Genomic DNA, 18,374 nt, shown 5'->3' on the forward strand with positions numbered 1-18,374 from the left:
TCCTGACATGGACAGAATCATAGCCAAACCTAATTATATGTTCAGATTAGAGTGGTGCTAGAAAAGCACAGCAGGTCAGGCAGCATCCAAGGTGCAGGAAAATCGACGTTTCGGGTAGGACCCCTTCATCAGAAATCTTGACTCTGATCTCCAGCATCTGCAATCCTCGCTTTTACTTAATTATATGTTCCCCAGACTTCCCAATTGGACAGTGTGGAGGGAGGTTGTTGAATTGTGATTTGGAATAAAATCTTGGCTTCCTTCTTTTCCTGAGGGCACAAGAGGTGATTGTATAGTCCTGTTATCAACCCAGACAAGATCAGATTTGCTTTGCTGGCTAGACCAGCGTTATTGTCCATTCCTAATTACCCTGAGAAGGTGGTGTTGAACAGCCTTGAACATTGCAGTGGGCCACAGAGTACCCCACATGCACAATGCTGTGAGGGAGGGAGAGCCATGATCTTGAGCCAGTTCATTCATCACAGACTTCTGACTGAACCAGAGACCTTCCCCAGGTCCGCGTGGTTCAATTACTCATTGAATGATCAGAATGCTGTTCTAGTCATGACTCTAACTACAGGATAAAAAAGCTACTATTTAACCCAGTCACATTTTGTTGCAATCCCTCACTTCTCTCATCTTTGCAATCCTCCTTTGTTTCCTGGCTTCCTGCTCTACCTCTGGATGTGGGGAAATGTTGCTTGTCCTCCCCATGATCACATACATGTCAGAGAAGTTTGTCATATTGTTGCACACTTCTCTCATGTGGCCTGTTTAACCTTGCTCTTTCCCTCTTGTTGGAGACTGATTGCTGCTTTCTAAACTCTGCTCCTACTCTTCAGTTGAAAATAGGGGGAGCTTGGAGGGTGAAAGCTCAAAGGGCCTGTAATTAATTTAAAACTCGCATAGTTCTCGTGCACAGCAAGTGCTTGAGGGCATTTGTGTCTGCAAAGAACTTGAATATCTTTTTTGATCAAGAGCTCATTTCAAGTTGGATTTTGTCTTTGGGATGAGATGATGCACGGGTAAGGCTAACTCTTGCTGCAGGATTTTTTGCTGTCTAACTTTGCTTGCTTTATGCCTGTTACTGAGAATGCAGAGGGTTTAAATGGCAGCAAATTGCAGCGTGTGGTGCAGAAATGGTGTTTTCTTGCTTTCCACGTTTAGACAAAACCGAAGTAACAGGCTCAAGTGGTCAGCGACAAACTGAGACAAATTACCAAAATAATCATTAAGCAATCGAATGACCATGCAAACGACAGGTGTACAGTGAGTGCAGCACAGAACGGACAGTTTAATTGATCCCCACTGTAACACTAGCAAACAGATGCCAGGAAAATTGACGTTATGCAGACCCAAAAAAGCATGAAATAGTGGGTGGAATTTAATATCCTCCCTTGTGGAGTGTTTAATGGGGGGAGGGGGGGGGTTGTGGGTACAGAGCCTGTCACTTTCCCATCTCTGCCGCAACTGGATTCATGGTGTCCGGATGACCTCCTTGCTCCAGCTGCTAACAGAGGTCCTCAAAGGGTAAATTATTTCCCCCTTAAGGGCTTCTCATTGCCACTGCTGTTGGTAACCCCTCCCCTGCCCACCCAAGGGAAAGGGTGAGGGACTGCTGTGATGAAAACCCAAAAAGCCAACTCCACTGTGTTTGTCTGTGGGTTTCTGGGATAGGAAGCAAAAGGGGGCTCTTCACTCGAAGACCCCAGTGTCTGATTGAGTGGCCTGACACCAATATGGATGGCTGCCCACTGAGAGCCAGCACCCACCCTAGCTGGGGATGCCCTCTCTCAGTGCCACTCCGGTAAGCCCCATATTGCCATCACTTAGTAGTTCTAGACCTTGGGTAGATACATTACTCACAATCGCTTCCTGGCAGCAATGCCTGCAACGTTTTCCCCTCTGGGGTAAATGATTGGCACCTAGTGCTGGTGAATTTTGAAAAGAGATGATGCAGGCCTACCGTTGAAGGATGAGTCTGCTCTAAATTCCACCTTGAGAATGCAGAACTTGAGAACCGTCCTTATTTTTGGGTATGGCAGCTAAGAAAAACACTCTTTCCATTAGTTATTGGCACAGATTCAGGATTTTGGACAAGCGTGTGAATGTGAGGAAGAAATTTCTTACACAGTAAATATTAAAGAACTGGAACTCTCAAACTATGAAGGTAGTGGAGGGGAAGATTTGGGGGGGAATGACTTGAGGGGAATAAACTTGCAGGACTATGGGAAAGGAGCAGGGGGAGGAAATTACTGGATTACTAAGTAGAGATATGGTATAGATTTGACGGTCTCCTTCTCTCCTGTCAATGACTGTGGCACGTGCTGCCTCATATATCCTGGCTCCTCTAGGATTATGATAGGTAACACAAACAGGGATCAGATTTAGGGATGGGCAGGAGTTTCTGGGAATGTTTAATTTTAGAAATGTATGACACTGGTTACAAACCCAAGTAAACAAACTGCAGCTCCTCGTAACCATCATTGTGAAATTCCACATTGTGAATCTGTAAGTCACTGGAAGAGTATCATCTGTATGCATGCTGTCAACCACTGGCGGGGCCAATCAGAAAGGCTCTTTGCTACTTACCTTTCCTGTCCTCGGATGTATAATTGGTAAGAATTTCTGAGGAGTCTCTCCATAACCCTGGCCAAGGGTCAAATTGGCCCTTGTGTGAAGGCTGACATAGGAAACAGTTTATTTTTGGAAATGATGTATTTTTACAGAGTTCACACTCCAGGTTATGGTAGTACCACTAGACTGTGTTAATCCAGAAACTCCACTGATGTTCTGAGGATCCAGGTTTGTATCCTACCACTTTGGAATCATGGTCAATTGTTGGGGAACAAACTCATCTGGCTCACGACATTTACCATCCTTACCGGGTCAGGCCTACATGCTACTCCAGACCCACAGCAATGTGGTTGAGTCTTAACTGCCCTCTGGCAATTAGGGATGGGCAATAAATGATGGAGAAGCCCACATCCCAGGAGTGAATAAAACAACATGGAGGATATGGAATATGTCACTGGTGGCTGACGTATCTTAACTGAATGATGAAGGAAGCTAAAGACCCACTTTCACTCTTATTTTCTACTAAGCATGAATTATTGTTGAGCACTGTAATTTAACACTGAATTAATGTACCAGGATGGGACAATCTAATCGTGTAGACGTACACAAAACGTGAATGTGGACATCCTGAATTGTAAGAGCCAAGTTTATGTTACATCCTGCATCCATGTGGTAATGGTACTGGTTAGCCACATAGTGGTTAACTTTGGTAAAGTGCTTAGCAACCTCTTTGAATGTTGAGAAACATTGAAGCTACTAGTGCCAGAAAATTGACAGTCTCTGAACTGATGCCATAACCTCCCCAGCTCCCCGATCAAAGCCAACATTCTGAACCTCCATCTAAACATCAATTAACCTTTTAAGGTAGCTTCCTCCCTATTAATACGGGTTTGATTTTACTGTCTCAAAGAAAAATGCAGCTCCACCTTAGCAGAAATATACATTTTGGGTTACGTTATAATTTTATTATAAGATTGTACCAATTAATTTGCTGTAACACATTAAAAAATCTACCAATATTAATAAAAGCTTTTGGATATAACTCCTTTTCCCTGTTCCTATTTGTGTTTGGAGTATAAAGGACTAGACGTGTAACTTTTTAGTAAATGAGAGAGATGGGGACCATGGTGATAATTAATGCAAATCGTCTTTCAAAAGGATACTTTTCTCCTAATTTGCCCCTTCCTCTGGTGTAAAATCACCATAACGTAGATCCCTCAGGTGTGCTGCCTTGGATGGCCTTACCCAGCTGGATGGATGGATAGAAAAATGGAAGACTTTCCAGCGTCGCTGATGATTACATTGTGAATTCCTCACTCTGCAAGTGTCAATGTGAACATTGTGACAATATTGGATGGGATTTGACTCTGTTATCCCTCTTTATGGTCCAGACCATGCTAATACAATCATGTTGCACAAGCGAATTATGTCCATTTAGATGAGATGGCAAGTGTGTTTGTGCATGACACTGCAAAAAGGAAGTCATTAAGCGAAGAAGCCACTTTTTTTTTTAAAAAAAGATTAGAAATTTTGCTAAGGCTTTTGCATTGATTCCTCAAGATAGTTGATGTGGTTTGTGGCTTGACTGCCATAATATATACCACAGAGGGTTGGGTTCTCGCTGAGTTATATAACTTTGTTGACGACATAATTTACAAGCCTATGATTTCTAAAGACTTGCAAACCGACTGGGCTCTACCCAAAGTTATGTCACGATACATGACACACACAGACAGTCAGAGACACCTGACAGTCAATACTGACTATGCCTGATGAAGAGCTTTATGCCCAAAACGTCGAGTCTCCTGCTCCTCGGATGCTGCCTGACCTGCTGTGCTTTTCCAGCACTCCTGACTCTGATACTCCATCATCTGCAGTCCTCACTTTCTCCTATACCTACTATTATACAGAGACAGTGACTGAAGGTGAGGCAGATCCCTTTTATACTAGAATGTCACATTTCCTACTGCCGGTGGTTTAAAGGTAGAGAATTGTTCAATTTCAGCAGGTCCCAGATTAGTTGTATTGCCAATGAAAGCAACATTTGCTCTATGTTCAATGTGCATGGATTAAAAAGCCTGAAGATTATGGAAGGCAGGGAGCCTGCTGGAGGTAAAGTATTTCACAACTTGATGATGCTGAAGAAGAACGAGGCCCAAACAATCTTGGATGAAATCCTAGAGAAAGAAAAATGAAGAGGATTCCTTTAATTCTTGGAAGGAAGGAAAGGAATTGAACCAGATCAGAAAAGGAGGCCATACACTCCTTTGCAGAGCAATAGCTGGTCTTCTAAATGTAGGCCTGACACTTACTGGTGGAGGAAATAGCCACCATTGTTCCTTATGCTGATTTATTATCTTGTGTCCCTTGCCAGAAAGTGCTCATTTATAAAGTTCAATTGAGGATCAGCTGGGCCAATGTATGATTGAAGAGCCTCCTGACCTGCATTTATTGAGGTTCACAAATGAAGAACAAGCTCTTGGGAGACTTAACAGACCATGCCCTCCAGAACTGTACCCAAACATTAATGAAAACCACACCAAGTAGAAGGAAGCACGTTGGGGCTGGGGAGAAATAACCATAGAAAAAAAAACAAAATGAAAGAAATTCCAGTCCTATCTCGCTCCCAACCCAGAGAAAACAACTAAGAAACTGAACTCCCTCCTCTTAAAATGCTGTGCGCACACCAGAAGCAGGTGTGGGACCAGAATAATTATTTTATTGAAGTACTCTTTTGGAGAAGTACTGTTTAAATAAGCAAGTTGCCGAGTGTGCATTCAGCTGTGACCACTTTACAAAAATAATGCACAGGGATAGGGTGCTGCCAAATTCCTAAAATTGGTCAGCAACATTATTTTTTTAAAATCTCTCTGCCCAAACATTTGTTTATAGAATATTTTAATCTGCTGTCATGTTGTAACAAAAACAATCGTGTTCCTGCTTGAAAGATTCTGGACAAATTGCAATCAGCAGCAGAGAGACAGACAGTGACATGGAATATGTCGTGTATTGTCTGCTTTACTTGACAACTGTGCTGCCAAGTCTTTGATGGGGTTAAAGTGAAAATTGAACCTAGTTTAACTGTAATCAGTGTGGATTAATTCCATGTTGGATTGTACAGTTCCCAACTAAACTACTAGGAAAGGGTCTCCACGTTATTTAGAACATGCTGATTTTCAATGTAGTTTTGATTTTGATATTTTGTGCTCCCTCTAGCTAGTTCTGTGAATGCTGGTTGCCTTCCAATTCCACACTTAAATACCCAGAATATCGTCCAGGCTTTTCATCTTGCATTCAGCAGGACAAATGCAAGATAATTATTTATTCATTCATGGCGATTGGGTATCGATAGTTTGTCCAATGCTTATATCCCATTTCTCAGTGCCCTGGAGGAGGCACTAACGAGCCGCCATCTTGAACTCCTCCAGTCTTTTATCAAACCACCCCAAGACTGAAAGCAGTTGAATTAAAAACCAAATGGTAAATAGTCAAAACAGTTCATCCTGCAGGAGAAAAGAGTGCTGATTGGTTGACAAATTGACTTTAATTCGCTGAGGTGTTGCCATGGAGAAAGCTTTGGGAATCTACAGGCTTCCTAAGCTCCTGGGTAATTCAAAAAAGGCAAAAGACTTCACTGTGTTCCTTTCCGTTTGTAGAGAGAGTCCCCAGGAGGGAATGCAGGTAGCTTCCAGTTAGCATAACCTTAAGTATTTTTTTGTGAGAACCGAAGCAATAAGTTCATTCATCCATTCAATTGGGACATCATAGGCAAATCCAAATCTGTCCTTTAGAATCATAGAATTCCGACAGTGCAGGAACCATTTGGTCCATACTGGCTCTCTGCAGAGAGACCCACATCCTTTAGCCTTTCCTGTAACCTCTAATTTCCCAATGGTTAACCTGCCTAGTCTGCACATTCCTGGACAGTTTGGGCAATTTAGCATGGCTTATTCACCTAACCTGCACATCTTTGGGCTGTAGGAGGAAACCAAAGCACCTGTAGAAAAGCCATACAGAGACAGAGAATGTGCAAACTCCAAACAGGCAGTCGCTCGAGGATGGAATTGAACTGGGTCCCTGGTGCTGTGAGGCAGCAGCGCTAACCACTCAGCCATTGTGCTTGTTGTCGGTGTAGATGTTTTTGATCAGACTTTTCAAATGTGTTATGACATAACCCTGGAGCAATGAATCAGGCCTTCCAGCCTAGAGGTAGGGACACTACCACTGTAACACAACAGCCCTTTGTTTAAGCGACAATAATGTTACTGTGTCACATATAAGGAGGGCAAGTTTTGCTAAAAGTCATCAGTGAACCATTTGGGTTTTTATGAAAATCGACGGTGGTTTCGTGATCAAGATCCAACTTTTTAGTTCTCAGATTATCAACGAATTAAATTTGAGAGTGTCCCCAGTGCGTACCTGGATCTCTGGATTTCAAGATCTGCTCCAGCATTGTTTCCACTAGGCCATCACCCTCCCTTTCTGGTTCCAGTGTAAACATGATTATATTTGCGCCGTTATCAACAAGACAGGCTGAGCATTTCTGGCTTGCCATGAAGACTTCCTTCCCTCCTATTATTTTGGAGTCTTAGGAAAGTGCTGAAAAATGTGTCGCTGGAAAAGCGCAGCAGGTCAGGCAGCGTCCAAGGAGGATGCTGCTTGACCTGCTGCGCTTTTCCAGCAACACATTTTTCAGCTCTGATCTCCAGCATCTGCAGTCCTCACTTTCTCCTAGTAGATTTAGGACAGTATTTACCTCCAGAGAATGGAGGCTGAGAAGCCAAATATCTTGACCTTCGCCATTCCACTGTATTCTTGAGGGTGGAAGAATGTGTTAGAAAATTTAATTGTTAACGTGTTTTCCTGTTTTTTTTAAAAGAAAACATCTTATATAGGTTTTCCCACTCTGTCCAGAATTAATCAAATTCCTTTCTGAACCAGAAAGGATGATTCCTTCTAATCTCACCCTTTTGAGGAATGCCAACCTTATCTTCCCCATGTGACAACACAGCAGTATCCAGCTGTGTGTGGGAGTTAGTAGGTCAGGCTGTCTGTGCATCTGTACATATGTCATGTCATGATTATACCACAGACATGTGTAGCTATCCCTGTGCACACATTGTGGTTAAAATTCACATTTGTATATTGCTTGATAAATCTCTCAAATTCATATTATAGTCTGTATTTTGAAGTATTTGGATATTCTGTGTTTGCAGATAAAAATTGGCTTCTGCTGTAATGTTTCTGCTCCATGGAATGGCAAGTGCTCTGGCTGTGGGGGTTGAAGTTTTTGCAAACGGTTTTGCAGCATAAGGAGTTTCAGCTTAACAACACGCAACAGAGTTCTATCCATAAGGACCAGACACAGGTGGAAACCACAAATAGCGGGCTGTAGCACAAGGTCATGGGAGTAGGGAAGGAAAGAAATGTCTGCATCATAAAAGGGAGCCGAGGAGTATCAATGTGGACCGGGGGTAGAGGGAGAAGAAGATTGCTAATATAACAGGGAATTGGTTCATGGAAACAGCGACCAAAGTTATCCAGGAATAAGAAGGAAACATAATGCCTTTACAACACTGTGACTATCTCTATTCCTTTACAGGAAAAAAACCATCACCTCGTTATTTTGCTCCTTGCCCATTCTCCATGACACACTTTAGTGGAACTTAAAAATGATCTCCTGAGAAATGTTTTGAGCTTGGGGCCATTTCATTGGGTGGCATGGTTGGGGTAGCCCTTCTACCCTCCCACATCTTTCAGCTTAAGTTCAGGGTGGGAATGTTTGTGGCTGGCCTCCATGTTCTGTGTCAACTGAGGCCCTTCATTAATGCCCACTGCAGGATCTCATTCTGCCACCACTTCTATTCAACTAGCAACGTTGCGGTAGTCACGATGAAGGGATTAAAAAAAAATCACTCGTTGGCTCAGGAGCAGATTAAAGAAGCTGGCATCAGGAAGGGTTCGCTGCTGGCCATCACCAGCCAACAATTTCCCCCTCCTGCCCAAATTTCCATGACACCACCCCACCAACTCTTGCCAGGGCCCTTTGCTGATACTGGGCCTCTGGTGGGTGCATTACAGGCAGATAACACCATTCCCATTGTAGTGCTGCTGACCTCTGACTGTCCAACAGCTCTGAGAAAGTTAGGATCTCTACCTCCTGGGGCCCCTGATCCTGACGGACACTTGATACAGAGCTGAAAATGTGTTGCTGGAAAAGCGCAGCAGGTCAGGCAGCATCCAAGGAACAGGAGAATCGATGTTTCGGGCATAAGCCCTTCGTCAGGAATCCTGATTCCTGAAGAAGGGCTAATGCCCGCAACGTCAATTCTCCTGTTCCTTGGATGCTGCCTGACCTGCTGCGCTTTTCTAGCAACACATTTTCAGCTCTGATCTCCAGAATCTGCAGTCCTCACTTTCTCCTCGGACACTTGATACAGTTGGCCTTCTCCAGAGGAGATGACTGAAGCGCTCTCATTGGCTTAACAACCAGTAGACAAGTCCATTCTCATTTGGATTACACTGTTCCCTCAGTGTTCAATCTCCCCACGTGACGAGCCCAGACTTTGTTAACCTACTCTGATGCTTAATGCAGAGTGTGATCGTCACATAGGAAGTGGCATTGATGCTGGTTTGCTCAGGGTCAGCACTGTAGTCACAATCTGTCCTTCCATTCTTCAAAAGGTCAAAAAAGGACCATACAGTCAATTTCATATCATCATCTTTCAGAATTGTTTCTATTAGGTGGGACTTGACCTGTCTGGAGATTATGTTGCTGGGGATGTAAACTTCAAGGTCTCAACATTTTCTTAAAAGTGAAAAGTTGAAATGTCATCAAGACATTTTAAGATAAACGAGTAATTTAAATTGCTGTGGACTGCCTCCACCTTCATGTTTGTTACTCGCAATTGAGAAATGTTTTTTGGAGTTATACAGCGTGGAAACAGACCCTTCAGTTCAACCACTCCATGCCGACCATAAGCTCGAACTAAACTAGTTCCACCCGCCTGCACTTGGCCAATATCCCTTCAAACCTTTCCTACTCTTACTTATCCAAATATCTTTTAAATGTTGTAACTTGTACCTGCATCCGCTACTTTCCCTAGCAGTTCATTGCACATGCAGACCACTCTCTGTATAAAAAAAATTGTCCTTCATGTCCTTTTTAAATCTTTGTCCTCTCACCTTAAAAATATGCACCTTAGTTTTGAAATCCCCACCCTAGGGAAAAGACCCTTGTCATTCACCTTATTCATGCCCCTTGTGATTTTACAAACTTCAGTAAGGTAACCCCTCACCTCATACGCTCCAGTGAAAGACAGTCCCAGCTTTTCCAGCCTATTTTTATCCCTCAAACCTTACAGTCCCAGCCACATCCTGGCAAATATTTTCTGGAAGAGGATGGTGGTGTCAGTAGTGGTAATGGTACTGTTGGTGATGGTATTCAGTCTTGCAGAATAGGATGTGGTTGAAACTATATGGAATCCATGCCAATGCCATGCAATTTCAGGTACATATACTGCAAGATGTAAAATGAGGACATATGCCAGAGACATCAGCACAAATTCTAGGTTGACACTTTAGTGCAGTACTGAGATGGTGCTGCTCTGTTAGAGGTGTCATCTTGTGATTGAGACGTTAAAATCAAGGGTCTTATCTGCCCTTCCAGGTAGACAAGAAAGAGCAGAGAAGCTTTCTCTAATAGCCTGGATAATAGTTATCCTTTGACCAACAATAAAAGGTTATCTGATCAGTGACACACTCTTCTGTTTGGGGGAACTTGCAATGTACAAATTAGTTACTGTGTTTCTTATATTGTAACAGTTACTTCAAAGCATCTCATGAATTGAAAGCAGTTTGGATTGCCTCAAGATTATGAAAGGTGCTAAATAACAATAAGCCATTATTTTTTCAAACTGAATTATATAAGATTATGTATTCCTTGTGAGGCCTAGTTGCTGCTGTACTAATCTCCATATTGTAGTTGTCAGCATATTTGCATGTCCGCAGTTAGTCAAAGTATATACAAACTCGGCTGTGCCACTGCAGGACTGTAGCTGGGTAACCTAGTTTTTTAAAAAATGGCATTCACCCTTAAATGGTTAAACCATTAAAGTATAGAACTGGTTTTTAGCATTTGCATAAAGATTGGTGACTGATCTGTAACAAAGCAACTAGTTTAGTTATCCAAGGTCTTGAAGGTTAACAATTATTTTTTGTTTTAAATGTCCCTTTTGCTCCTTTTGGATGCTGGATGTTACATTCAGCCACTTCCTCCCATCTCTGCATTTCTCCTCAGTTGGAACAGCCTCACTCTCCAGCTCCTCCACTCCCTGTGGGATCCCTTCTGAGCCCAGCACCAGGCCAGCAAACCTGGCATTGCTTGTTCTGCAGTCTGCAGCTCTCAGCACTTTCTGCTTAATACCTGCCCTGTCCACTTTGATGCTTTTCTCACCCTTTTTACAAAGCCTTGAAATGTAAGGAGAAGCTGGTTGTCTGGATTATAGTCTTTGCCACCTCATGTAATGATTTGTTGTACACACGTTTCAGCGCAGTTATCAAATTCTGGAATATTCAACCTTAAATGTTCTTTTCCAAGACTTTTGGATAGTCAATTACTGAGAGAGAGGAGGAGCCAGTCTTTAAGCTGACCAGTTAAGGGTTTCCAACAGGATGATTGAATCATGGTCACTTTGGTTGCCTTTATTCTCAATTTGGCAGCATTATGTCAGGATCAGAAACTCCTAGTCTAACTTGCGCCGATGATATTGCCTGTGTGCCAATCAAACATATTTGCATTCTTTTTTAATTGCAGAGGGAATTGAAGGATCAATATGAGGTTTTGCAGGACAGTGAGCGTGGACATGTGAAGGCTTTACAACTACTCAAGCGGCAGCTCTCTGAGACAAAGGTAAACATGGAAAAAGCACATTTTCATTTTCAGTTTTCTTCCGTCATCTCCCGAGGCTCCAGACCTCTGCAATCTCAACTGCCCTCTTAAACATGAGGCAATATATTGCAGAGTTTTTGGATGGAGTGGCTCAGTGCTTAGCACTGCTGCCTCACAGCATCAGGGACTTGGGTTCAATTCCAGCCTCCGGATGATTGTCTGTATGGAGTTTGCTCATTCTGCCCATGTCTGTGTGGGTTTCCTCCCACAATCTCAAGATGTGCAGGTTAGGAGGATTGGCCATGCTGAATTTCCCCAGTGTCCAGAGATGTGTAGACTAGGTGGGTTAGCCATGGGAAATGTGAGATTACAGGGATTGTGTGGCTGTGCTGGATCTGGGTGGGATGCTGTTCTGTGACTTGGTGCAGACTTGATGGGCTGAATGACCTGTACCTGACCTGCAGAGATTCTATAAGTGTCTTGTAAATTCATTTCGTGTAAAGAGGGCACTTGATTTTGTACAGCACCTTATTACATGCACACGCCATTGCAAAGCACTGAGCTCCATATGCACTACTCTTTATGATGGGCAGTCATTGCTGGTTTGCAGGCAATCTCAACAGCTAACCTGTGGTCACAAACATTTGCAGATAACAATTCAAATAAGAACAGGTGGAGGCCATTCAGCCTCTCTGGTCAGTTCAGACACTTGTTTAGATCATTGGCGGATCCATCCTTCCAATTCTTTGTCTTTGCCATACGTCATTTGACTGAGATCCTTAATTAAGTGTCACTTCTGCCTCTGTGGTTTTACACTTAACTGCAAATCAGACAGCTGTTGGTCACAGTACCACACCAGAGCACAAAACCTCATCTGAAACTGTACTGTAATGCTGATTATTGCACTGCTGGAGATATACTGTCTTTCAGATGAACTGTTAACCTGATGCCCTATCAGATGGCCATAATAATCCCTGACGCTGCTTCTCTGGAGTCCTCCTTGGTTCACTTGGCTATCGTTTGCTCATTTTACCCTGAAAAAGATGATCTGATCATTATCTTTTTGCCATTTGTGGGACTTTGCTACATGGTTTCAACCCCCCTCAAAAGTATTGCTTTTCCTGAGGTCACAGTGGGACCTAATCATTATCTTTGTATTGGCAAAAAAAAATGCTGATCAGCCCAGTTGGTTGGAGATGAAAGAGATGTTTTATTGTACTGCGGCTAGAGGGATCCTATTAGTCAAGACACTGAGAGAAATCAAATATTTTCATGATGTTTTAATATCCATTTGAAAGGAATATTTAACTTCACACTTGAAAGACAGTTTATTCAGGTAATCCACTGGGGAGTCCATCTCGATTACGTACTGTACCCTAGAATCCTTACTGCATGGTAACAGGCCTTTCAACCCATCAAGTCCATACCAGCCCTGTGAAGAGCATCCCGACCCAATAAACTATCCCTCCATTTAGCATTATTAATCTATCTAGCTTGTACATCCCTGGACATTTTAACATGGCCAATTCACCTAATCTGCGCATCTTCGGACTTTGGGAGGAAACCAGAGTACCTGGAGGAAACCCTTACAGACACTGGGAGAATGTGCAAACTGCACCCGAGGCTGGAATTGAACCCTGGTCCTTGGCTCTGTGAGGGCTCAATGCTACTCACTGAGCCACCATGCTGTCCTGTAGGCCTGCAGTGGATTTGCAATCCCTGTAATCTCACATTTCCCATGGTTAACCCACCTAGTTGGATCTTAACATTTTTTTTGAGATGACATCTCATCACCCTCCATTAGAATGAAACCTAGGACACCTGGGGTGACAATTTGAAATCATAGTTTTAACCCCATGTAACAAACAAGTGATTATGGTGCCTGGGATAAGGGATGGGCACAAGGACTTATATCGATGTGTAATAAGTAGGGTCCTTTTGCTGCTTCAGGTAACTTCTTCTGCCAGAGAGATAGTCATAGAGATGTACAGCACAGAAACAGACCCTTTGGTTCAACTCGTCCACACTGACCAGATATCCCAATCTAGTCCCACCTGCCAGCAACCGCCCATATCCCTCCAAACCCTTCCCAATCATATATCCATCCAGATACCTTTTTAACTGTTGCAATTGTACTAGCCACCACCACTTCCTCTGGTGCCTCATTCCATACACATACCACCCTCTGCATGAAAAAGTTACCCCTTAGGTTTCTTTTATATCTTTCCCCTGTCATCCTAAACCTATGCCCTCTAGTTCTGGACTTTATGCTATCGCAGTATGTCATTTCATCTGTCTTGAGCTACCCTCACTCGCCCAATGGGACTCATCTGTAACCCACACTGTGATATTCTTCACCAAGTTCGATCCAGGCCAACTCCTTTTTCTGCTGTTCTCCATATTGCCCTTGAGAAACCATCTTGCTAGCTATCTCTAATTTCTGCATTCCATCTTCTGTTACCATTTGTCCTAAACAGGCAAACTTATCTACTTGTTCTAATATGCAGTCTTCACTCTAGTTTCTTCTAATATATTACTTCCAACTCATTTTTAAAATGTTTTTGGTGTTCTTACTTGACCTATGCTGGATTTTAACTGATCAATATTATGGGATCTCTCCTAGTCAGTGAATAGAGCTGTGGCTTTAGCTTACTCTAAGGGTATGTTCTTGTCTCTAATTTTCACCTCTATATTCATCTAATTTCTGAATGTTTGTTCTGTGTACAAGTTGAACAATTTTGGCAAAGGTACACAGCCATGTTGTACTCTTTGCTTCAGCAGAAACCGACCTCCAGCTTAATATTTGGGTCCAGCATAAGTTTCACATTTGGTTCTGTCAACATCCGATTTCAATATCACAACAATTAACCCAATTTTCAGGGGCTCTGAAACATCTCTAAATATCTTTTATTTACTTCTACAAGTTTATTATTAGAATCCCTACAGTGTGGAAGCAGACCATCCAGCCCATTGTGTCCACACTAACCCTCTGAATAGCATCCCACTAAGACTTCACCACCGTCCACCCTATCCCTGTAACCTGCATTTCCCATGGGTAATCCACCTAATCTGCACATTCCTGTATACTATGGAACAATTATACTATGACCAATCCACCTAACCTGCATGTTTTTGGACTGTGGGAGCACTCAGAGGAAACTCATGCAGACATGGAGAGAATGTGCAAACCCCACACAGTCAGTCAAACCAGGTCCCTGGGACGATGGGGCAGCAGTGCTAACCACTGAGCTGCCATGCCCCCCAGATTGTTGTATATTTAAATTGTTCTCTTTTCCTACACCAGGGCTAAATCCAGGGTGCACTTCACTAATTTCTGCTTCCAATATGTTATTACTTTTTGCTGTTATGAGTTTCAAGATCATTTGATTGAGATGACTCATTTAAGCTTTTTGTTGTAAAATGATTGCATTCCATTGCTTTAGGGTTCTTTGGGACTAAAATAATAAATGTCTCAAATTACTTGGAATATATCCTTTGGTATACATTTGATCACAAATTTTATTAACACTTCTAACATTGTTCCTCCAAATCCTTTTAGATGTTCTGTTGTTACTTCATCCAAGCCTGGAGCTTTTCCTGTGCTCATCAATTTCAAAGCATTCTTTCCCTCTGATATCATAATAATTTGTTCATCGGTTGCCTGGAAATCTCCCCTGATTTGCATCATTGTACAATTCACATGTACTCTGTCCATCTTTTTCACGTTGCGAGCCTTTCAAACAATATTTTCACCTCTATATTCATCTAATTTCTGAATATTTGTTCTGTGTACAAGTTGAGCAATTTTGGCAAAGGTACACAGCCACGTTGTACTCTTTTTGCTTCAGCAGAAACCGACCTCCAGCTTAATATTTGGGTACAGCATAAGTTTCACATTTGGTTCTGTCAACATCCGATTTCAATATCACAACAATTAACCCAATTTTCAGTGGCTCTGAAACATCTCTAAATATCTTTATTTACTTCTACAAGTTTATTCTTAGAATTCCTACAGTATGGAAGTAGACCATCCAGCCCATTGACCAACTTTGTCTTTTGAAGGGTCAGGTAGAGAAAATGCAAAATACTGCAGATGCCAGAAATCTGAAATACAGACAGAGAGGGCTGGAAAAATTCAGTGGAGAGAGAAACTGAGTTAACGTTTTGGCTCCACTACAGTTCCTCCTCAGAGCTGAAGCGAAGCAGAAATGTGATCTTGATTCTGGTTGTTGCAGAAGTTTGATGCCATTGTGACATTAATAAGATATATTTAACTACCAAAGGATTTCAGTTTGTCTGAGACTCATTTGATGAATGTGGAGTTGACTGAGAGGTTCCTGGGTTCAATCCTTTGACCATGTCAGATCATTGTATCTCCTGGGATGGTGCCTGACATTCTACAGTTAACCTTAGCAATTTGGAGTAGAGAGGAGGAATTTGGCCAATTTCTTCACTTGATCATGATCGAGTGGCCCTTGCTGAAGAGAGCATGTGTGTGGACTTTGACTGAGAGAAAATTTGGTTTCTTCATGTAATCAAGTAGCCTGCCAAAACTCCTTTTCATTATTAAATTCTCACATGAAGAATGCCATGTTAGGTTTGGATGACTCCCAGCATCTTCAGAACCATAAAACAAAAAAGATCAAGAATCGTCTGGGAATAAAGTTCTTCAGAGACAAAGTTCTTCTTGTGAAAGAGTAATTATTTAAGCCAGTGTTTTAATAATTTTTATCTCTTCAATAACAGTCAACATTAGGACTTTGGACCAGGTCAGTTTCTTCACTATTCATTATTTACAATTCAGAATGCTCCAAGTAGGTTATATGAGGTGAATACTGTCCTGTGTGCTCTCTGTAAAACATGGCGTATGCACAACACTTTCATGCAAATTATCTTACTCCTCCTCTGAAGAGGGTGACTCTACAATGAGTGGCAGTCTAAAGACTCTAGTTTCCAAATGGTAGCTCGCAAGTGTTTGTCTAGGCCTGGGTGTAAAGAGCAGTGGTCCACTGCCGGTTGTGTGAATGTGATGGGACAGCATCACAGCCTAGATTGCTTCTCTCCACTCGGGCCCTTCTCCTCTATTACTGCTCTTCCCCCACACCAGCGGGCAGTGAGAGCTTAGGAACAAGAAGGCTCGGCTTGAGATGGAGGTGGAGGCAGATTAGGCTGTGGCTTTCAAAATAAACTGGACAATCATCTGAAGGGAGAACAATTGCAGGACCACAGGGGAAAGGCCTGGAACGGGACTGGCTGAGTTGCTCTTGATGCTAGTATGATCATGACGGGCTGAATGAACATACGGAATGGAAATAGGCCACTTGTTTCCTCAAGCCTTCTGGGTTCAGTAAGATGATGTGTTTTGAATTCCTGATTCCTATATACACTTGACAACCCTTGATTTGCCGGTCTGACAAGAATCTATTCACCTGTCCTAAATAGGTGGCTGGCTCCATCACCTTTTTTGAGGTGAAGAGTTCAAAAGTTGCACAGCTGTTTTGAGGAAAAAAATTCTCCTCATGCCTATCCTGAAAGGGTGAGCCCTAATTTGAATAATAGTAGCCCTTGGTTCTAGGCTCCGCAAGAAGAAGCATCATTTGGACATCCTTTTTATCAAAATCGTCAGGAACCTACAAACATCCACCAAGTCAACCATCACTCTTCTAAACAAGCACAGTTTGTACCATAAGAAACCCACTCATTCCAGGTATCAATCTGATAAACATCCCCTGAACCATGTTCGACGTATTTATATGCTGCCTTTAGTAAGGAGACCTAAACTGAACAGTCTATTGAATAAATGGTCTCATTAAAGCCCTGTATGGCTGAAAGACAATATTCTTACTTTTATGACCTCTTTCTGTGCTGTGACCATTCTGTGTCTCCATGTAGTCATCTGAACATATGGAGCAGGAGTAGGCCACTGGGTCCCTCGATCACTGCTGGTTTAATTATTCCAGGTTCCCACCTACCCTGATGACCTTTCACCCTTCTGCTTGTTGATAGTGTGTTCACCTCTTCTCTTAAAAATGTTCAACTTCCACTGCCTTTTTAGGAAGTGAATTTGAAAGACTTTTATGACCCTCAGAGAAAGGGATTCTTCTCATCTCTGTCTTAAATGGGGTGATCCCTTATTTTAAAACAGTGGCCTGTAGTTTTAGGGTCACCACCAAGAGGAACCCCTCCACCTCCCCCCCCCCCCCCCCCACCAAAGACACATATGTTTCAATCATGTCATAGAGTGAATCATAGAATCCTTACACTGTGGCAGCAGGCTATTCATTTCATCAAGTCTATACCAGCCCCCTGAAGAGCATTCCAACCAGACTCCCTGTTCCTGTATTTCCCATGCCAATCCACCTAACCTGGCGGAAGTGGGAACTGCAGATGCTGGAAATCAGAGTCTAGATTAGAGTGGTGCTGGAAAAGCACAGCAGGTCAGGTAGCATCCGAGGAGCAGGAAAATCGATGTTTCGGGCAAAAGCCCTTCATCCTGAAATGTCGATTTTCCTGCTCCTCGGATGCTGTCTGACCTGCTGTGCTTTTCTACCACCACTCCATTCCACCTAACCTGCATGTCTTTGGGCTGGGGGAGGAATCCCACATAGACACGGGGGAAAACATGAAAACTTTACACAGACAATTGCCTCTCCAGGGAGAATCGAACCTAGGTCTGTGGTGCTGCGAGGCAGTAATCTTGACCACTGGGCCACATCTCACCTCTTACACATCTAAACCCCCAGTGGATATGAGCTTAACCTGTCCAATCTTTCCTCATGAGACAACCTGCTTGTTCTGTCAAAAATTCTTGTCTAAAATAACCAACCTTGTACATGAAGAATGCAGTCGTGCAAGATGATTAGTGTTTGTGGATCGCTACAAGAGTTGATAGATTCTCATTAAATGA

At 42.7% G+C, this 18,374-nt stretch overlaps 1 protein-coding gene across 1 annotated transcript in view; it reads left to right on the top strand.

The window, feature by feature from the left end:
• Positions 1 to 18,374, top strand: part of trim62.1 (tripartite motif containing 62, tandem duplicate 1) — an 89,025-nt gene that overhangs the window by 50,188 nt on the left and 20,463 nt on the right. The window contains exon 2 of the mRNA XM_072586682.1: positions 11,393 to 11,488. Coding sequence (XP_072442783.1) covers positions 11,393 to 11,488 — 96 coding nt within the window. The remainder of the gene's footprint in view (positions 1 to 11,392; positions 11,489 to 18,374) is intronic.

This window comes from Chiloscyllium punctatum, chromosome 16, assembly GCF_047496795.1.
Source record: "Chiloscyllium punctatum isolate Juve2018m chromosome 16, sChiPun1.3, whole genome shotgun sequence".
NCBI lineage: Eukaryota > Metazoa > Chordata > Chondrichthyes > Orectolobiformes > Hemiscylliidae > Chiloscyllium > Chiloscyllium punctatum.